At 32.4% G+C, this 23,286-nt stretch overlaps 2 protein-coding genes across 17 annotated transcripts in view; both read right to left on the bottom strand.

Moving 5' to 3' along the window:
- Positions 1-6,363, bottom strand: part of Tm1 (tropomyosin 1) — a 51,383-nt gene extending 45,020 nt beyond the window's left edge. The window contains exon 1 of one of the 9 annotated variants that reach the window (XR_011447981.1): positions 6,129-6,350. The gene's annotated coding sequence lies outside the window, so the exon portion shown is untranslated. Of the gene's footprint in view, positions 1-6,128 lie in introns of all 9 variants that reach the window. The other 8 variants (XR_011447980.1, XR_011447979.1, XM_070309132.1 and 5 more) reach the window with 8 other exon arrangements.
- A 4,024-nt stretch (positions 6,364-10,387) lies between these two features.
- The window catches only part of Pip5k59b (Phosphatidylinositol 4-phosphate 5-kinase 59B), a 47,932-nt gene continuing 35,033 nt past the window's right edge, over positions 10,388-23,286 (bottom strand). For 3 of the 8 annotated variants that reach the window (XM_070309106.1, XM_070309108.1, XM_070309115.1), the window contains exon 17: positions 15,202-16,821. In XM_070309106.1, the coding sequence (XP_070165207.1) occupies positions 16,663-16,821 (159 nt within the window). In that variant the 3' untranslated portion in view covers positions 15,202-16,662. Of the gene's footprint in view, positions 13,137-15,200; positions 16,822-17,030; positions 22,806-23,286 lie in introns of those variants that run through there. The other 5 variants (XM_070309116.1, XM_070309117.1, XM_070309113.1 and 2 more) reach the window with 4 other exon arrangements.

Below are 23,286 nucleotides of genomic sequence, written 5' to 3'. Positions count from 1 at the left end.
TAATTTTCTTGGTCCGAAGAGAGGAATGCGACCTGCCGCTTCGCAGCAATATTGACCGTAGGATATATCGTCCTCTCACACGATCGAGCCGTTATCCTTTCTGTTACGACGGCGTTCCAAGGATAAAGCGGGGAGCATACACTTTTGCACGATCATAAGCATAAGGAAATTGATTGGTCCATTTCCTTATGCATAAGGAAATGGACCAATTAATGTATGTATTTATTAATCCTTTCCTTTCGGCTTAGGATGGCTTCCAGTTTACATTCGATTCTTATTTCTAAATTCTTTGCTCATTGCTCTTTACATTATTACATTAACCGTTAAATTAAAATTCGAATCAAAATCAAAAACTCGATATAAATATAAACGTAAACGTAAACATAATATAATATAAATAAATATTCATTTCAATTTAACCTAACCCAGACAGCACAAGGATGTCCTTAGGACGTCCAAAGGGCATCCAGGACATACATGTAGGATATCCTCAGGATATCCCATTGTAATCCTCAGATCTCCTCTGGATGTCCTGAGGAAGAGTAAATGATAACCGTATATTAACCTCTGGAGAATCCAGGGAAATCCTGTGGAACATCCTAAGGATTTTTATAGGATATGTTAGGGATATTTTTCGTATGTTTCAAGGAGCAAATTTTAAAATTTAAATATAAATTAAAATTATGTTTTGTTATTTACTGCCAATATTAAAAATCTAATATTAAAAATAGTTCACCGTTCTTTAATATTTGAGGCTTTTGTGCTGTACATGAATATTTTAGGTTTGGCTCCCAGGTTTGAGTTGTGTAATATTTTCTAAACAATCCAGTATCTGAATTCCCTATGTTGGGATTGTATCAGAAATTGAACTGATAGAAAATAATTACATTTGTAATTTCCTGTCAGTTGCTCTTTGCAAGCTTTATATAATTCTCATAACCAAATCTCAAATACGAGTTCGCGTGTCGCATAGCGGTAAACCAACGAACTAGCGGTTGAATACTATTGTTTGTAAAATTTTTGGAATGTTGCGAACAGTAACATTTCTCATGAAATATTAAATAAATAATAATTTTCGATATATGAAAATGTGCGCATCAAATTCAATTATTAATATTAAACGAAATTAACGTTAACAATTAATTGCACATGTATATGTCCTCTGGAAATCCAAAAGACATCCAATATAATAGACAGGGCAGATATATCCTACAGACATCCAGGGGTTATCCAGTGGACATTTATAGGACATTAATACTTATTATAATACTTAAGATTTCTAAATTATATTAAATAGCCGACACAACTAAAAATAATTATGTATGCATATTAAATTTTTATAAATATTTTTATAATAATATATCTTCAAACATCCTACAAATGTCCTGAACCGTCCTGGACATATTCAGGATGATCCTGAGGATGTTTTGTGCTGTCTGGGAAATATTACAGTCTTTGCTTTTCTTTTTGCACGGCCCTTTATAATTAATCTGTTCTATATATCTTCCTTATGCCTATTAATCTTCCCTCCTTGCCTCCTCTTCCCTTCGTCTCTCTACCTCTTTTCTTCTTTCTACTATTTCCTTCATTTGTTCTAGTCCTTTTCCTTCCTCGTCAAATAAGTTCTGTCTTATACTTATTGTCCCCATGCATTCATATATAACATGCTCTACCTTTTCCTCTTTTTCTCCGCATATCCTACACATCTTATCTTTCTGTTTCATCCAATGTAGTCTCGCATTCATCTCATTCCCTGTCCTAAATCTTGCTATCATACTCCTGTCCTCTAAGTATTTTGGGATCGTGTCTCCTCTGATTTCCTTGTATAACTCATTGTACCTTGATTCCTCTATCTTCTTAGTTCTCTCTTCCTCTATTCTTTCCATTATGCCCTTCCCAATCTTCTCCTCTGCTGTTTCTCCATTCTCCTCTTCCCTTATTTTCTTCAATTCTCGCTCACTTATTCCAGCCCAGTCCAGTGTCCCCCATCTCTTTCTCTCCCATCTGCTGACTTCTCTTTCTCCGATCCTTTTATCCATCTCTATCATGCAGTCTTTAATTATCTTCTTGTCCGAAGTTCTAGCTTTTTCTTCATACCTTACCGCTCTCTTTATACTTCTCAAACTAATATTTATCAATTTACATTCATCCTCCAGAATATGATTGGGTGTTACTTTCTCCAGACCCAGAATCCATTTCACATACTTTCTCTGTATCCTATCCATCCTTTCGTCTCTGTACCAACCCCGCACCTCCGCCCCATATAATGCTACGCTGTTCATTAGTGCATTAAACATTTTCATTCTTCTTCCGTAATCTTTTCTGAAAATTCTCTCTCCTATGCTCCATGTGTTCTTCATCGCCACCATAGCTTTCCTGTAACCTTCTCTTATCTGTTTTTCTGGTCCTCCAAGGAAATGGACCAATTAATAAATGCAAAAGTGTGTGCTGCCCGCTTAAGAGGGAGATACGAGACGTAAGGAAACACGCGGAAATAAGATTCTCTCGATTCATCGATTGAGAAAATTCTGGGCGTCTTTCGCGCGGATTCGCCATTCGGCGAATGGGCGCGCATAGGCGTGTATAATTAGCGAGCGACCGGATATCCTATTTATAGAGTCGGCTTCTCGCTGAGGAAGGCCCGGGCTGGTGAAGGAAGGCTCGCTCGCGCGCGCAATATCAAACATCCTCGCTCCGCTGTCTCGTGATGTGACGTTGGTCAGGTATGCGGTTCCCGGTATGTGCAGGAACAAAAATCCGTCGCGACTGCATCCGTAATTTATACGGCCGTTCCTGAGCGGCGGGACGTTTTTTTATGGCGCGACCAAGAGGACGAAGACGCGCCAGGGACGCACGCGCCATTTACCTCCCTCGATGAAATCATTTTACGAGTAGCCACGAATAACCGTGAAGAGACTCCGTCTTGAGACAGTATCGCCACATGGTTTAAAATTCAATGACGGAATACACAAATCTTTACGATACATTTAATGAGAAATGCCAACTGTAAATGAGCAAACATTGATAGTGATATGAAATGATGAATGGGATTTTGATGTTAATGATACTAATCGCTCGAAACACATGTTACAATAATTTAATTTTACCTGTCTTTTTACTTGAAAGTTATTCTTTTATATTATTCTTATTATCATATTGTTGTCATTATTATTTTGCACAAATATTTACTCTTTATGTAATCTTTCTTATTTTTTTCTTATTTTTTATAGAACCATTACTGATTTTTACATTTTGCTAAAAATATACGAAATATTAAGGGATGATGAATAAAAAGAGTAACGAAAAATTGTCATTTCATATCAATGCGTGTTGAAATATCTGTCAAAGAACTACAACTACAGGAATCCTATGCGCCTGCGCCACTGCAATTGCATGGTCGAACTGCATTTTTGCATCCTTGCTATCTTCTATCCAAGTGAATATACGCGCAGGATTCCAAGTCAGCTGGTAATCAGAGATGCTGGGTAAGCAAGCAACGAAGAAGAAATATAGTTTGCGCAATGTTTCAAGCAGCAGAAATACTAACCAAAAGATTCTGCGAAGTTAAATGAGACATGCCACATCATATAATCATAATCACATAATAATCATATTTCTTCATCTATTTTATAAATATTTACGCGTGATTGACAAAACAAGTACGAGAAGAGATAATCAGTATCATAGAGGTTGCCGATTTCTCTTGCGTTTTCTCGTCGGTATTACAATAGTTTTACAAATAAAAGTTATGAGAGAAATTTCTTTCTCTTTCTCTCTCATCGTAATAAAGAGTATACAATTAATTAATAATTAATAGAATATGGTGAAGAATTTGCTATAAATGGAAAGTTGAACCGAGAAAGACCAGCGAAATTTAATTTATCGAAATACATGTTTCTTTGATCCAAAAACTTACGTATCGCAAGCGAGGGTTATTTTTATGTATCGAGAGCGAGAGGAGGGCGGCGAGAATCGTTGCCGCCTCTACTGACGGCCAAGCCATTTCGGGTTACGCATAGCGAACATCGCTGGCTCCTAAACGCACCGACCGAGTGACTTAACTTGGCGGTATCCTGTTACGCATGAAAGAAAAATGATCGCGTGCGTGCCGAATCATCGGCTATTTTTTTTTTATCGAACTGTAATACAGAAGGTTTAATATTCCGATTGTAAAGAAATTATGCGGGAGGAAAGATAAAAATATGCTGTCCGTTAAAGTTTCTCAGACAATCTTTCAATATTATATACCAGTTATAAATTAATTTTTTTTCCATATATAATAGTTTATTATATTTACGATTATTATTATATATATCAAAAAAGAATATTTTGTAATCTTTAATTTTAATTGAACTATTAATCCTAAACTATATAGCTTTTCACCAAATTGCAGAAAGTTAATTGAAAGTTGTGACATGAAGTTCTTAAATATCTTTAGCGACACTCTTGGTGGCATCGTTAACGAATTAATAATATAATTCTAAGTATAATATATGTAATTTGTGGTGGCACGATAATATTTCTTTTATTCTATATAAGATAGCGTGTAACTCGTTAGTAACGCTAGTTTATTTTCTGGGTAAAACTTAACTCGGCAATTTAATGAAATAGGTTAGAAAAATTTATCTATATATTATGAAGAAATGAGATTGAAACTCTGAATAATGTTTTGTCCTAGTTATTACACGAAAAAAAAAATTCTTATGAGTCACTGCATTCCAGGGGCGCCCCTTAACCTATGGCAATCCGTTATCGCGGTATATTTTTGCCGAATTCTTCTCCTCTCTTTTCGCAAATATAGAATTATAATGTCATTTAGTTGAAATAAATCGTATATATACATATAGAAGATTTAAATCGATCGTTCTTTTTATAATGCTTTTTATTGGCATTTAAATAATATAACTCATTAGTAATTCATTGAACATATGAATATTGTGTTTTTCTAAACTCTTTCAAATCTTCGTATTTATATAAAATTTTATACGTTTCGTGTACGCATCTGACAATCGCTAATGATCTCATTCTATCGAGAGTTCCAAAATAAGAACCAAGGTAATCCTGTTCGACACCGATGAAATAATTGAGTTACTTCACTTTTTATTGTCCATAGACAGGCGTCACTTATTGTTCAGTGATGATTAACTCCTAAATGAGACGTAATAGTTTATCTTCCAGAGTATATCTATATCGGATGTACAGTCAAGTTGAGCGATATTAATTTTTTAAATAACATTGTCGTCATATATTAAAGATCTTTTGTTCGAGAAACAAATTTTGTCGAAAGAAAATTTATAAACGGTTCTTAAATTTTTTTTCGTACAATATCTTTAATTGTAAAATAAATAAAGTATGCAATTTACAAGATTTTAATCAGATTTACGGTATATTTTTTTTTCTTATTACTTTAGATGTTATCTGTTCTCTAGAATTTGTAAATTAATTTTGAGTTAAAAGTTATAATTTAACATCAGGCATCGTTAATTTTAAATTAACTTAGCAATACTATATTTGCGTCAAATAATTGTAGAGACTCATTCGATCGTTTAATGCGCTAACGTGCCAGTTCAATATCTAACAGACTTGTTTTTTTTTTTTTTTCTTTCCAAATATAAATGTAAGAATACTTCGAAGTCTTTGTGTTTAAAAGTGAACAGGAGTCAGGCATTCCGCATCGAGAATCGAAGTGACTAAAATCGAATCTTCGTTGAGTTGAAGATTCATAGGTTCTCGTTCTTCATAGATATCCAATCTTGTTGTACCTTGTGAAATTCCTCTTATAAAAAATTCATTTTATACGTATCAGGTCGAAATACTGATATATCTTCGCGGATTCTCGATATTCAACCTTCACGAAGCGTATTTACTTAAATTTATTGAAATTCCGTTGAAATGTGGAACACGAATGTAAACGACGGTGAGTGACATTTACGTAAGAACCAAGTTGTCTGCTGAACGTTACCATGGCAAACCAGGTCCCTGCGAAAATATCACTTAGCACAGTATTTGAACGCGAATGCCACACTTCTTTCCATACAGGGGACGCGGGGAGAGACCTCTTTTCTTTGCTTTACATTTCCTCGCGGACGTGCTCCAGAACACGTACCACATGTTACTCAGGTACTCACGTTCGTATTTGTCGTCGTCCGGGATGTGTTTGACCTGCGAGCTAAGTCACGACTGGGCGACACAGAGGCGCTCGGTGAGCTCGCTTCGTCGTGGCTCCCACCTTTTCTCCTTCGCGATGTTCCTCGAGATCGTCGAGGACGACGTAGGGGCCGTCTGCGATCCCTACCACTGTCGTGTGCCACCGTATATCCCTCCGTTCGAATCTTCTACGTACGGATCTGTGAAAACGTACACCGGCCACCGCCCGCGGATTATCTTTAGATCGCGAACGCGCGAATGACGGATGTGCGTGCGTGCCGAGCTCTCTGTTCCGATCACAGGGGAAGACAATTTGAGCTATTGCGAAAAACGACATGGTGAAAAAGATCATGATCGGTAAATGCGCCGGTGCCCGCGAAACTCAAAGGGCAAAGTCAAAGTCGCAACGAATTCCCGAAACGATGCTTACAAAGATATACAAGGTGTTGGAAAGTAGCCCAACACGTATCTTTTAACGGAGACCGAAAAATATCGTATTTTTCTGCTGGTCCCAAATATCCTTTGTAATTCTATACATATAGTATTCTATGATAATTTTAAAATATCGATTTTTTAATGAGAAATATATTTAGTCTTTAGGTCCTTTGTTATATGCGTAAAAAGAAAATCACTTAACTTTCTGTTAATAAAATAGTGCAATTAAAAAAATACAGATAACAATTAACAGGATACATAAATGTAAAACAAAGCAAACAATTTTTGAATGAATTTTTTTAAATTTATTATCAATACATCAATTTTATTAACATATATTTTGATTTCTTCAATTCATTTAATCATCAATTTATAATACATAATAGATTATCTCATATGATTTCTTATTCTGATCTTAATCACTTACATGAAGATCATCACGGTCGCGAGTGATGTTTAAAACGATCGATTTATTTGTCTATAAACGGAGTGAGAGTATAAAAGCGAGAGAAGGTTGACGTAAACTTTCGAAAACGACACAAAAAATCACAGATAACAATTAACAGGATACATAAATGTAAAACAAAGCAAACAATTTTTGGATGAATTTTTTTTAATTTATTATCAATACATCAATCTTATTAACATATATTTTGATTTCTTCAGTTCATTTAATCATCAATTTATAATACATAATAGATTATCTCATATAATTTCTTATTCTGATCTTAATCACTTACATGAAGATCATCACGGTCGCGAGTGATGTTTAAAACGATCGATTTATTTGTCTATAAACAGAGTGAGAGTATAAAAGCGAGAGAAGGTTGACCGAAACTTTCGAAAACGACACAAAAAATCACAGATAACAATTAACAGGATACATAAATGTAAAACAAAGCAAACAATTTTTGGATGAATTTTTTTAAATTTATTATCAATACATCAATCTTATTAACATATATTTTGATTTCTTCAGTTCATTTAATCATCAATTTATAATACATAATAGATTATCTCATATGATTTCTTATTCTGATCTTAATCACTTACATGAAGATCATCACGGTCGCGAGTGATGTTTAAAACGATCGATTTATTTGTCTATAAACAGAGTGAGAGTATAAAAGCGAGAGAAGGTTGACCGAAACTTTCGAAAACGACACAAAAAATCACAGATAACAATTAACAGGATACATAAATGTAAAACAAAGCAAACAATTTTTGGATGAATTTTTTTAAATTTATTATCAATACATCAATCTTATTAACATATATTTTGATTTCTTCAGTTCATTTAATCATCAATTTATAATACATAATAGATTATCTCATATGATTTCTTATTCTGATCTTAATCACTTACATGAAGATCATCACGGTCGCGAGTGATGTTTAAAACGATCGATTTATTTGTCTATAAACGGAGTGAGAGTATAAAAGCGAGAGAAGGTTGACCGAAACTTTCGAAAACGACACAAAAAATCACAGATAACAATTAACAGGATACATAAATGTAAAACAAAGCAAACAATTTTTGGATGAATTTTTTTAAATTTATTATCAATACATCAATTTTATTAACATATATTTTGATTTCTTCAATTCATTTAATCATCAATTTATAATACATAATAGATTATCTCATATGATTTCTTATTCTGATCTTAATCACTTACATGAAGATCATCACGGTCGCGAGTGATGTTTAAAACGATCGATTTATTTGTCTATAAACGGAGTGAGAGTATAAAAGCGAGAGAAGGTTGACGTAAACTTTCAAAACCGACACTTGTGTTTTCGATCGAAAAGCGCTAGGAACCGGCCACGCTGATAATTTTGGCATTGGGATCAATTTATAGGTACCTCACCCGATCTCCTTGAGTCAACTCGTGTCATGGTCAAGCCGTTATGGCTCGGACGGTGCTCTCAGCTTTATTTCTTTCCTTTAAAAACGTGTAATAATAATTCAAATTAACTAGAACCAATTGCTAATTCAAATCTCCTCAAAATCGAGCGATATCAAATTGCATTTTTTTGCATCTGCGACGAATGTAATTTTCTACAATAAGCATTTTTGCGATACGTATCGCGCAACGGAAAATTCGCAATAAAAATCGAATATACCCGCGTCTAATTTGCGCAAAATCGTCACGCATAAGCGCGCTTTGCGTAAGATTGGCCGTTATATCTCATCGGTTACACAGTTATCGGTCTGATTCAGTACCATATAAGGAAAAAGTAGGTAAGGGTCCCCCGACAGCCTTGACTCATATACGGCCAGGTCTCTCGAAACACTTGCTCGAGTGCTTGCTCGAGTGTGTATTCTTTTTAAACACCGATCATACGAAAAGATCGATAAATACGACGCGTGCAGGCATCTGCTTGTCATGCTAGTCGAAGCGATCTAGAAACGACATACTAGAATATATTTTAAAATATAAACTATATTTTTAATCTTTATAAAAACATCTTTCAAAAATAGTGTTTTAAAAATAATTAGTATCATATAATATTTATTTTCTCTCAATTTCATCACTAATTAAGACAATTATTAAAATAAAACGTATGCGATAATAAAATACAATTTTTTAAATATAATTGATATATCTACAAATCTCTCAATACAAAATATTTTTTAAAATAAAAACAACGTATGGTATATCTTAATTTTATACAATTTTATTTCTTAAAATAAAGAATCCCCCGCATTATCCTGAGAGTAATGCATTTATTGTCCATTTATAATTTATTGCTGCATAAAAGATGAATATAGATCTAGATACGAGCGAAACTAGCGCATGCAGCTTGAGAAAGTACGCGTTTACGGCCCGTTACAAATTAGGAAAAACGCGATCATCGTCTCGCTTGGCAAAAGCAGTAATCTACTTATTTATCGAGATTATGGTAATTACGGTTCTAATGGAAGAATTATTCTCGGATTAAAGCTGTATTTATTTCCTAGATGCATCATTTAATATTTACGAAACTCGAAAAAAGTGGGTCTCGCAAAAATGAAGAAAATACGTCTAAAACGAAATCACATCATTATATAATAACGCGCTACTTTTCGTGTGTACGAAATATTCGAGGTGAAAGTTAAATTATATCCGTACAAATATATTTATGCATTTCAACGATCGATTAATTCTGCGTTGTAAATTAACAGTCTCATCGACGTTTCATTCGTTCGACCAGTATGCAATATATTGTGTATACGTTGTGAAATAATACTTACCTTATGCAGAATATATTGCAGCCAGGTTGAAACTCTGTCCTAATTCTGCTTCATCGATGTGAACCTTTATACGTAAGCTGAGTCATCTTAACCATCTCATTAGCTCCTGCTTTGTTGTACTTTGTTAATTTCTAGATAGATAGCTTCTTCTTCGACATTTATGTAGGATCACTCTAATTAAAGTAATAATTATAATGACATCGTAATCCGAAATGATTTGAGATTCGTCGGCTTAATATGGAATATTTAATGATACAAATATTAATTACATTATTATCTTCTGGAATAGATAAATTTTAAAAGTGAATTTGTGCCGGAGTGCATTATAATGTGAATTATATGACATACATTTTTTCTCGTTCATGCTTTTATTCTTATCTCGCCTCGGATACTCACCTTCTTTTCCGCAGTAATATTCTCACGTTACAATCTCAGAGCGATTCAAGACTAATCTATGATTGAAGCTGATATCCGTCAATAGATACGATAAATTGTGCCGCATTACATTGTGTGACGTGGAAAATATGGGACTCTTAATGAACGGGCAAGTACAAAAAAAGAAAATCATTTTCGTTATAAATAAATAGGACGCAACAATAATTTATTCTTCGTTATCGTACATGAATAGGGGCTGGAATAAACTATCCGCCTAACGAGGTATGAAGATATCGCGATAATGTCGCAAGAAGAAAAAAGAAAATGCACGATCGGCGCGCATGTAGCGATTGTTCGATAACAAGCGTATCTGTGATAAAAGAATTATTTTGTCGAAAACTTAAACTTCTTTTGACTTTTAGTAGCTTGTAATGAATAAAAGGGATTAATGTATATCGACACGTATCTTTTTTCTAAGATTATTTGACTTTTCGACGAGAAATCTTAAATTTATTCACAAAATACGCTCGTTGCCGAATACTCAGCAATCTATATTTCAATAGATGCGTTATTTTTTTATATGTATACATATACATTACATATATAAATATATCTATATTTTATACATGCAAATAATATCATTCTGTAAATATGTACAGATGGAACATCGAGAGCGACACTTGAATATTGTTTCAAGCGCACCGAGTTCTCACATAAATATCACGCATATCGCAAATTACATTTCAATTGTTACGTGAAATCGTAATGAGATTCTTTCTTATATGATATCCGTTATATAATAGAATTTTATTATTACTTTATATATATTATTAACTTCACAATATGTATAATATGTATGGTTATTGGCCCCTCATTCTACATTCTACATTCGCATATTGTGCTAATTGAATAATTGAATGATTAAAATAATAGAGTTTTTTTTTCCCAACAAGAATTATATATTCTTCTTGAATTTATATATGGAAAAAGAATGTAGAACGTTATAATTAATTAATTTAATGTATTATTTTAAATAATACATATTCTTCGTCATGTGCCAATTCTTTTACTCGTTTGCAATTTAATTATTCACCTTTAATTTACGATATTAATCACTCTGATATAATTGTAATAATTAAGTAGTTCGTGTTAAAATAAAAAGACTAACGAAAGATAAGGGAAATTTATATCACATTATGAAAGATCAATAACCGTATTTCCTTTATCTTCCTCAATTATTGCATAATTATACTTATATCCTATTACATTTTTTCTAGGATTTAGAGATTTAGACCTATTCCCAAATTATTTATGGACTACGAGTGTTCTCTTCTACGTTGTTGCGTCACATTCGCGCGGTCGCCTCTTTTTTATCGAAAGAGGATTTGCTTTTAATACTGCGTGAACGAAAAACGCGAAAAAATGAAAGATTATGGGGATCGTAAAAGGAATGTTTCTCGAATTAATTTTTTTTTCACAGCAAGTATATGTACACAGAATTCTTATTAATATTAACACTTCATTATCGTACACGACAATTTGCCAAATCGCGGGTAATTTAAGATCGAGAATGCTCAGATTTATATGTACAAGAAGGTACAAGAATTATGCAAGAATTTCGCGACACCCTATTTACGCATATGGAATGATAACGCAATTATCGCGACGAATTCGATATAGTTTCAATGGCAGAGATACGCGCACAGAAACAGAAACTTGCGCCTGTTAGGACAATTAACTTGTGGCAATTGAGGCAAGTCTCGTATTAAAATATCTATGCCAAGATCAATTGAGGTAATTGCTAGTTACCGCTAACACCTTCCACTTCAATTTATATCTCAGCACTTACGATCTCTGCTCATTCGCGTCTCGCGGATGTATTTCCCGGAAGACATCCACTATGTGTTAAACTTGAACACATTTAAACGCGCACGCTATCGAATGACAAGCTATTTTCCGCAATCAAGACACACATACACTTTAATAAAATAATGTCTAAGTAAAACACCGCTGCTCGACCGTTTATACTCACAATATTATAATTATTATATTATTTCGAAACTATAAAGATAGAGATTTGAATGGAAGATCTTTAGAGAGTCTATATGCACAGACACAGTACATGTTGCATGTACTTAATAGCCACGAAATAATATCTTAATTGATATACGAGGCAGTAACGGGTAACAGAAAAAAATAAATAACTTAATCGTAATGCACTCGTTGCCGAAAGCAGCACCGAAGCAATCGAGTTGAAACCTAACCTGACAAAAATCTGACAAAGGATTTATGAATAAGTATAATTGTCTCAATTATTATTACAAAATTGTATATGCGTGATGTATCTCGAAGAAATATCTTCTAAAATATTTCTGAAAATTTTGAGATTCGTACTATATTAAATATTTATAATTTATAATATAATTGTTAACTCTGAGAACAATTATATTAAATTATAATAGTTTTAAATACATAAATAAAAATTTTCTTGCGGAGAAGGGGATTTTACAGATCTTTAGAAAAAAAAACACCGAGAGGAAAATGGTTTTTTTTCTTTTAGTAAATATAATTGTTATTATAATTCACAATTGCCCAAATTGAAACATGATTCCTTAATTTTAATTTTGTTTCTATCGTTTTTTAGTCATTTTGCAAAACTTCTAGATGAAATATAAAATCGAACTAATTCTTCTCTCGGTGTAAAAGGGATATATCGATAGCACTCTGTGTCAATTGCGAACACACTTTACTTATTTGCTACGTGTTTAGACTTACAACGAACTTAATACTAATGCCTTTTTCATACACTAATTCCAGAGATTTCTATAAATGCCAAACCAACTGCCCGTCAGGCCAGTCATATTTGTGTCCCGCAATCATTTTTCTCGCTCTCTTTTCGCTTTTTCTACAACTATCTCCATTCACTTGTCTACAGATGAGTCTGTAAGGGAGCAAATAAAGAAACCAGGATAAGAAACTCGTTAAAATAAAGCAAAAATAAAGTGATCGAGGGTAAAGAGGGTTATATATATAAAGTACTACAGATAATGATCTTTTTAAGACGGTTGATTTAATAGTTTATAATGATGAAATGTTTCAACAGTTCAAAATTCAATGATTAAAATGTCGGTATACTTAGCAGGGAGCGTCATTTTTGGGATAATAATATTAAATCTCTCTTTTTAATGACAAAAAATATACGATTGTAGTAAAGGGAGAACGTCAGTAAAGAATATAATAATTTGCAATGTATACGAGAATCAATATTGTACATCGCTCGATGACGATAATACCGATAATCATAATAAAAATAATTCTTATTACTTTATTTAAATAATATATATGTATATTTATATATTGCCAAACAGTCTCATGATTAAATGACAATCGTTCGTGACATAATTGAAGGATCGCTTCCTTACTGAAATTAATTAACATTATTATACGGTAATTTTTCGGACAGATAGGAATGGACTAAGTGTTATGAATTTGGCTAGCAATATATTTCTTCTAATAACACACTAACGTCGAAAATTATAATTAATTAACAATTAAGAGAAAAAAGCGCTCGAATATTTTGTTTAAGCTAATCCATAAAGTATTAAGCTTTAAAATCGGTACAACTAGTCCATCGCTATCGATTGCCGTATACATATGATTTCTTCAACCCATCTTCCCCATTCCCAATTCTTCAAATATATATATATATATATATATATATATATATATATATATATATATATATATACAGGGTTGGGAAAGTTACTTTATAAAAGTAACTCGTTACCGTTACCGTTATTTTTTCTAAAAAGTAACTCGTTACCGTTACTCGTTACTAATTTTAAAAAGTAACTCGTTACCGTTATAGTTACTAAAAAGTAACGAGTCGTTACAATTTCCGTTACTTTTTTACAATACAAACTAATAAATTATTTTGCATAAGAAAAACTTTTAAAAAATTGTAAGCAAGATTTCATTCAAGGTTTATTACAAAATAAATGATTAAATTTTATCGAAATTCTTTATTAATTTTTAATAAAATTTGTTGCTCCATAGTATCATCATTTAAATGCCCTCTTTGTGGTGTTAATACAGAGCCACCGATGCTAAACATTCTTTCTACAGATGCACTGCTTGGTAGAGCTGTATTATATTTAATAAAAAGTTTTTTAAGTTTTGGATAGTCGTTTAACATTTCTATATTTCTATATTTCTATATTTGATTTTAAAAACCGTTGCAATTCTTCTTGTTCAGATTCATTTTGCACCGTTTTTTGCTCAAAAATGAAAAAATCATCGTGATCGTCAGATTTTCCAGCTTTTGAAGAATTTTCAGTTGATCGGATTCCCAATAAATCCTCCAAGTAATTTTCAGCACATTTTCTTTTTTCTCCGGTTAACCAGTTTAACTTAAATTTTGGATGTAAACATGCTGCTATTATTAATTCTTTTGTTTCAAATATTGTAAGAAATTTAAAATCAAATATAGTAAATTAAGCGACATTGTTTGTTTTATTGAAATTAATACTTTTGAATCAATAGTTTAAAATAAAATAATATTTTTCGATTAAATCCTTATTTAAAATTAAATAACATATGTATTAATCAAATTAATAAGTTACCTTTTATTTAAACCTTGCTGAATAGCTTCAACTAATGAATGGCAATCTATAAGGTCAGATTTATTGAGATTTTCTAATTTTTGTTGCAAGGTACTTAGAACTGGTAGTAAATGAGAGCTCTGCTTTTCCGAAAAGATAAAGCTCTCATTGGATATCGCGCGTCGCGTCATCACTGGTCTGCAAGAGCCATAAGTTGATCAATCACATTCAAGCATTTTTACAACATAATAAGAATGCTAATTGGTCGATTTGCTTACGGCTTTACGGTTAAGATAAAAATTTTATCACGCACAATAGCAAGAATAATATCTTAAATAAATCAAAAAATTTGAAAAAAGTAACGATAAAAGTAACTGTTAAATTCGTTACTCGTTACCGAAAAATGTAACGAAGTTACTTTTTCCGTTACAAATAAAATTTGTAACGCCATTACCGTTACAGTTACCGAAAAAAAGTAACTGTAACGGTAACGGCGTTACAAGTAACGCGTTACTTCCCAACCCTGTATATATATATATATATATAGTATATTTATAAATCCATCTGAATATCCAGGAATCATTTCAGTCGCAATGTTGTCAGATATCCGAAGACAAATAATACAAAAAAATGTAAGAATTAAGAAAATATAGCTTTTATACACATATATGAGATATCCCTTGCAGACATTGGAGACTCAGAAATGATTATATTACAAAATAATATATTATTCGCATTTTACAATAATACGTAAGTTGGTGATGAAGATCCATCAACTGTTTAAGAAATAATCTGAACCAATAGAGATATGAATTAAATCATTAAAAAATATATTCAATATCTCATCATTAATCATTAAATACTATCACAAATTAAATTCAACCATACCCATAGATTTATCCTAATGTTAGTGATTTAGAAAAAAATGATAGTATTTAATGATTAAAAATTTTACTAATATATTTATTAAATTTGCGAATTATATTGTTTGTCGAAGGATAAAATGTAGTGCTAAAAAGAATTCATTCATTTTCTAATGATAAAATAAAACGAGCAAATGCGGGTGAAATGGAAGAGACGCATGGATTAACAGATCATGATAAAAATATGTCTTCGTTTAATCACTTGGCTTTTGTCGAATTCTTGGCACACTTGCACGATTAAATAACATTATAAATGTCTGCGATGTAATTTTTTATTTGATTTTGATTCTCAGCGATTATCGTGTCTACACCCGATAAAATAAATGCAGCGCGCATAAAATTATGCGAGTAATTACATACGTATGTCAGCTATAAATTTTTTTATAAAGTCAAAATAAATTTTCGTTCATTATTTCTTTGATAATATTAATAAATAATTAGATGAAGTGTGTTAATATCAAATAAATAGATAAAATCGCGAAAATTCGTTAAGTACATTTATCTTTAATTTGTTTTTTCTTTCCGATCTTATTTTGATGAGATTATGAATGTAATTCGGTTGCATTATTGTTGTATCTACAAATAACATCTGAAGGACAATTCTAATAAGAACAATTGCAGATTCCTCAATTAATACATTATAAGAATCTCCGATATTATTTTATCTTTATATATCACACATTATTCAGAATATTATTAATTTAAATATCAAACAATATACATTTTGCGTTTTTGTCTTTTTATATACAATTAGCCACATTATAAGATTATTAATAATTACTTTTACAACACATCGTATGCTTTGATATAGTTCGATAACATTTCAGATCTGAGGTTACGCATGTGCTCGATTTTATGCGTATGTTATGATTTTATTGATTTCAAAATCTCACGGACGTCTATAAAAAAAATAATTTATATTCATCCATGGACTATGCGTATGTCATGGTGCTCGACGTCGAATGTTTAATGCTCTTTGCATGTTCCTCATAACCGCAACGTGGTTCGAGTTACCGCGCTTCAGACTCGTCCTGATTTGACGATAAAACGAAAAGGATGTGATTTGCTCCAATTGATGCTGTCCATCTTGGCTGGTTCGCCTCTGAATGATTCGAGTACAGAAAGATACGCTATATTTACTTTTATTTATTCGGGTGCATGTTTCAATGCGTACATTTCAAATCTTCTCATGAATTTTATTAAAAATGAAATATTTTCGATCCATTATTAAAAATTATATTTCTGTTAAAATTATGTTTCAATTTTTCAACTATTTTAAAGATAAATAAAGAAATATATATCAAGATATATCAAGAATTAAGAAACGAGTTATAACTTGCAAGTTACATCCCATACAGCACTAAAGCTTGCAACAACATTGCTGCAATATTGCAATATTGCATATTGTATTTTAATGTTGCAGAAATATTACAAAGACATTATTTTACAATATAACTTTAGTAATGTTACAGCAACATTCCAAAAATATTCCAAAGAAAGTATTCGATAATCGCTAGTTCATTCGTTTACCGCTATGCGGCGCATATTGCGCTATCTATTCCGCATTTAATTTTTAGTCACGATGATTATATAAAGTTTACAAAGAGCGACTAATAAGATTAAAGATATAATAACTATTTTTATTAGCTTAAACTGTATGATATAACCCCAATACAGGGAACACTCAGACATTGGACTAAGAATTCTTTTAATAGTTTTCATTCTTATATAAAATCAAAAATTTGATAATAATTTTTTTTAACATGCAAAAGATACTTCAGATTTTAATAAATAAATTTTGAGATTATATGAAGACAATAGAGTTGTGAAAAAACTTGTATGCGTAAATCCACCACAATCTTTTTGCATATCTGAATATTTCGGTTAAAAAGAGATTGTGAATTTACAAAATTGCAAATTGAGTTTTTTCTTATTTCTCTTAGATATTCTTTGTCACTGAAGGAAGTCGAATATGTACCGAAAAATTTGCAATTTATAATTTGGTTATTATTATAATACAGAAAATCTATATACACACTAAATCCTGATTCTTATATGCCTAATTTCTTATTATTTTTTTCATATGTTACAGATATTATGTCGATAAATATACATAAAGCATTATTGCATATATATTATATTGCAATGTTGCTGCAATATTATATTGCAATTTTCTGTAGGCGGACATTTTACTGTTGCTGCAATATCATAACAACGTTGCAGCAACATCTCGCAATGTTTCTGCAATGTTGCAATCTTGCAGAAAAATGTTGCTGCAATGTTGTTGCAATCTTGCGGTGCTGTATGGGATATGTCATCTATAAAAATTAAAATTATCAAGTTGATCATGTATCATGTATCATGTATCATGTATTCTTAATATATATATGTATATGAATACAACAAGATCACATCGAAAGGTAAAAAAACATATTTATATATACATATGATATATGGCATTAATTAACGGTCATATATAATATCAATAATATATTTGACGGATTATTATGTAACAATGAAAGAGAGACTGCTAAATTTATTTGCACATTGATTTGTTCGGCAATATGATCGAAAAATTACAAAACAAATGTTATTTCACGAGTGGCATCAACGTCAGTTCTGTATAAGCACACAGGAAACACACACAGAAACATCTGCGTACATGCCACTTGGCGCTTGCAAGCAGGACAGATTTATATTAATCGAGAAGGAACATGCACGATAATTTTGAGCACGACAATCGCTGAAAATTACATTAAAAAAAAAAAAAACTTTCAAAACCGTAAACAATATTTCTTATCATATTCACGAAAAAAGAAAATGATTGAATATTATGTTAGAATAATCTCAATATTTTTTTAAGCAACACAGCATCTTTCTCGCGCACGCATTCGATCTCACGATGATCTCTTAATTCTTTCTGAATTTTTTGCCCGATTTAATAAGAATTATTCTTGCGTCAGATTCAGATTCCAAAATATTTAATTCCCGGGGATATGTTAAAAAAATATCACACTCTCAAAATTGCTAACGTTGTTAGTAATACGTTTATAGGATCGGGATCCTAACAATTACGATGACAGTAGTACCCATCAGAGGGGTATTGAGTTAACAAAGCTACTGCGTGTGTCATGAAGCTATCACGGCAGTAAAATCTGCATCCACGGTAAAACTTTAATAATCGTCGTGGATTTTTCATCAACTCCGTCCGATAAAGCAAGTCGATCTAGTCCATAAAATATCATTTGTAATATTAATTATTACTCTTATTTATCGTTGTACATGTGGTCTTTGCTAGAAGATAAAAAATCAAATTTCTCATTGGAATGCGTCAATAAAATTTGCTCAAATGCTTCTTCATTTGATAAAATATACGATCCCGTATTTGTGAAAATACGCGACGGAATGTGCAAAATGAAAGATATATTAATAAGATATCGTGACGGAGTTTGATTCTCTTCAAAGCGGATTCCATTACCGAGATGCGGTGAGATTTTACCGCCAATCGTATATGTTACATCGACTGTTCAGAAGCGTTTTATAATAATAATACGTATAATTGAACAACATTTTGGCCTTTCAAAACGTTCGCGATAACTCTCACGTACTATTATAGCAACACGATTACATCTGAATGCTCTGCTACTACGAAGTAGATTGTACGTACACGGCACTATAAATTTATCTTCCTTTCCTCGCCAATTGTCCTCACACATCGCGTCGTATTATTATATATAATACAGCACCGGCAAGACAATATTTCCGAATGTATGATTCTGATGAGCGTCGGATATATATCGCGAGGGAAATTTCAATCAAGTCTGTATTTTATTGCAGATTTAATCTTTCATACGTCGCGAATTCGCTACATCTCCATAGACATTTTTGGAACATTGGAAATTTTCTCTATATTGAATTTCTCCTTCTCGTTTTTTCTCTCTTAGCAGAATATATCATGTGTCATCATCTATACATGTATAATCTTACACTTTCGCTATTACATTGTAGTAACTTCTTCAATAGCTTCGGCTTTTATTCCTTGTCAGTATTAATTTACCGATAGTTTTATCTTTTATGCATTAAAAAAAATTTTGCTTAGAGAAAAAAAATACATATATATGTACCGTATATACAGTGTCCTGGACCACCCGTACACCCTTTTTCTTTCAAAAACTAAGCATTTTAGAGAAAAACGTTTTCAACAAAAATTGTATGGTTTTGAGGGGAACATAAGATGGTGTCATCGGTTTGACCTTGGATGGCATCGTTAAGGTCAAGTCAAAGTCACCTTTAATTTCTTAAGCGCAACCCCCTATTTTTTTATTGCATATTCTTATAGCTTACCTCGAGAGCTTTCCAAAACACTATAATAAAGTATTTTTTCATTAAGTACTTTTTGAATTATTTTATATTTATAAAATGTTAGATATTTCAAATTCTTCTATTAGGATCATAATATATCGTTGCAATTGCTACGATTGGAATATACAAATTCATTACAAAATTTTTCTATTCTTTATCAAAGATTCATGACAGGATTCGTAAATATAAAAAATACTTTTCTCTTTCTCTCTCTCTCTCTCTCTCTCTCTATCTTATTTTTTTAAACTATTTTATATAAACGATACTATCCAAAGCTCATCAGAATTCGGGAAAAACAACCCGAGACGATTCCTTTGCAAGTACACACGCACGTTGTATTTATAATATGTATACACGGTACACATTTTTCTGCGTGTGTGTATATATGTGTATGTATAGATACATACAGAGATAGATAGAACGTGTGAGACACATATAGACACATGTACATAACACTAACTACATATCGCAATAAAAAGGAATCGCGCGGGCCTTCTGCTAGCCAAACACTATGCGCAAGCATATTTTCTTTATTTACAATCGCTCTGTTTCTCATCGTGCATCAATTCAATATTGGCAATGTTTATTGCATTGACCTCTCTCACGTGTTAGTGAAACTTACGATATCAATTCATCGACGGCGACGACTCGATTATGAAAAGGACCCACGAATTATTTGCGGATAGTAGATACGCGTGAAAATGTCTCGAAGTGAGTGCAATGCCATTTTTCGTAATTCTTGACTCCTCAAGAATGTATAATCGCTTATTTTCTACTTCTCGATATATAATTTTCACATACGATTATTTCTTTCGTTTATTTTATATGTCCTATCTAGATAGACCTTTTGGTACTTTTTTGTCGGATATTCTGCCGAATGTAACCCATCGAATTTCATGCATCGTCCTTGTAGGAACTTAAAAAGTAATCAAAAACAAATAGGAAAAAAATAATTTCCGCCACGGCGAAAATCACGTGTTAATTTTTCTTTCATTTGTGTGTTAAAATCTTACAAATTAACAAACACACATACATTTATATAAAAGCAGCCTCTTCAAACGTCAATCACCTTGACAAATGTTATCAAGATCATTGTCCTGAGTACCTCCCAAAAGGTTTTAAGTGTCGCTCGTTTTTGAATACAAAGTTACTAACAAAAAAAAAATTATTAAATACAACTAATTAATAACAAATAATTTTCTGACATTAATACTAGAATATTATTTCGATAATATTTCAAAAAGCTTACGTGTCAAATTACTACGTACAATCGAATGCGTAAACGGGGGAGGAGCAAAACCCACTGCGTCCACGCATATACTTTACAACGCGAAGCAAAGTCCACCCTACAATTGTGTGTGGCTGGGAAAGTATATGTGTGGACGCAGTGGGTTCTGCCTCTCCTACGGGGGGGGGGGGGGCTTCACTTTTGGAAGATGTAACCTAACCTAAACCAGATTTGAGTTTTAAATCAGACACAGGTTTGAGTTAGGTGTTATCTTTCAAAAGTGGAGCCCCCTCCCCGTGGGAAAAAGGGGGGGGAGGAGGGGCAGAATCCACTGTGTCCCTGCACCTTCACCCTGAAAAAAATTTAGATTTTTTTTCCAACTCAATCCATGTCGCAGGATTGAATTATTATTTATACTTATAATAATCAAAATCGAAAAAATAATTTGCCGTGGCTCCAACTTTAAGTTTGATCTCTTTTCAACCTTCACTTTTGGAAGATGTAACCTAACCTAAACCAGATTTGAGTTTTAAATCAGAAATAGGTTTGAGTTAGGTGTTATCTTTCAAAAGTGGAGCCCCCTCCCAGTGGGAAAAAGGGGGGGGGGCAGAATCCACTGTGTCCCTGCACCTTCACCCTGAAAAAAATTTAGATTTTTTTCCAACTCAATCCATGTCGCAGGATTGAATTATTATTTATACTTATGATAATAAAAATCGAAAAAATAATTTGCCGTGGCTCCAACTTTAAGTTTGATCTCTTTTCAACCTTCACTTTTGGAAGATGTAACCTAACCTAAACCAGATTTGAGTTTTAAATCAGAAATAGGTTTGAGTTAGGTGTTATCTTTCAAAAGTGGAGCCCCCTGCCCGTGGGAAAAAGGGGGAGGCGGGGGGGCAGAATCCACTGTGTCCCTGCACCTTCATCCTGAAAAAAATTTAGATTTTTTTCCAACTCAATCCATGTCGCAGGATTGAATTATTATTTATACTTATAATAATAAAAATCGAAAAAATAATTTGCCGTGGCTCCAACTTTAAGTTTGATCTCTTTTCAACCTTCACTTTTGGAAGATGTAACCTAACCTAAACCAGATTTGAGTTTTAAATCAGAAATAGGTTTGAGTTAGGTGTTATCTTTCAAAAGTGGAGCCCCCTCCCAGTGGGAAAAAGGGGGGGGGGGCAGAATCCACTGTGTCCCTGCACCTTCACCCTGAAAACAATTTAGATTTTTTTCCAACTCAATCCATGTCGCAGGATTGAATTATTATTTATACTTATGATAATAAAAATCGAAAAAATAATTTGCCGTGGCTCCAACTTTAAGTTTGATCTCTTTTCAACCTTCACTTTTGGAAGATGTAACCTAACCTAAACCAAATTTGAGTTTTAAATCAGAAATAGGTTTGAGTTAGGTGTTATCTTTCAAAAGTGGAGCCCCCTCCCCGTGGGAAAAGGGGGGGGGGGCAGAATCCACTGTGTCCCTGCACCTTCACCCTGAAAAAAATTTAGATTTTTTTCCAACTCAATCCATGTCGCAGGATTGAATTATTATTTATACTTATGATAATAAAAAACGAAAAAATAATTTGCCGTGGTTCCAACTTTAAGTTTGATCTCTTTTCAACCTTTACTTTATATAATATATACAAAACCTTAATTTTTAAATCGATAGGTCACTTTCGGAAAAACAGCCTTTTTGTATTCTTACTTTCCTATATTTCAAAATAAATTTCTAATTTTAAAAGTTTACAAAATATTTAAATATTCTTTTTGGCATTGATAACTTTCCTTGATAAACAAAAGAGTAATACGAAGTAGACGTATATTAATTAAAGATGTATACGCCGATATAATAAAAATAATTGAAATTACACTATTCTCAGTCTTTTGCAAAAATCTATGGACAAGCGATGAGTCTCGATGACTCTTCAAATTGGAAAGATGGCATTCCAATCACTTCCCAAGTCGATTCCAG

Source organism: Polyergus mexicanus, unplaced genomic scaffold (genome assembly GCF_030449975.1).
Source record: "Polyergus mexicanus isolate NDT 795.1 unplaced genomic scaffold, iyPolMexi1.0 SCAF_16, whole genome shotgun sequence".
Taxonomy (NCBI): Eukaryota; Metazoa; Arthropoda; class Insecta; order Hymenoptera; family Formicidae; genus Polyergus; species Polyergus mexicanus.
The sequence above is the reverse complement of the archived record's forward strand: the minus strand, read 5'-3'. Positions and strand labels throughout refer to the sequence as shown.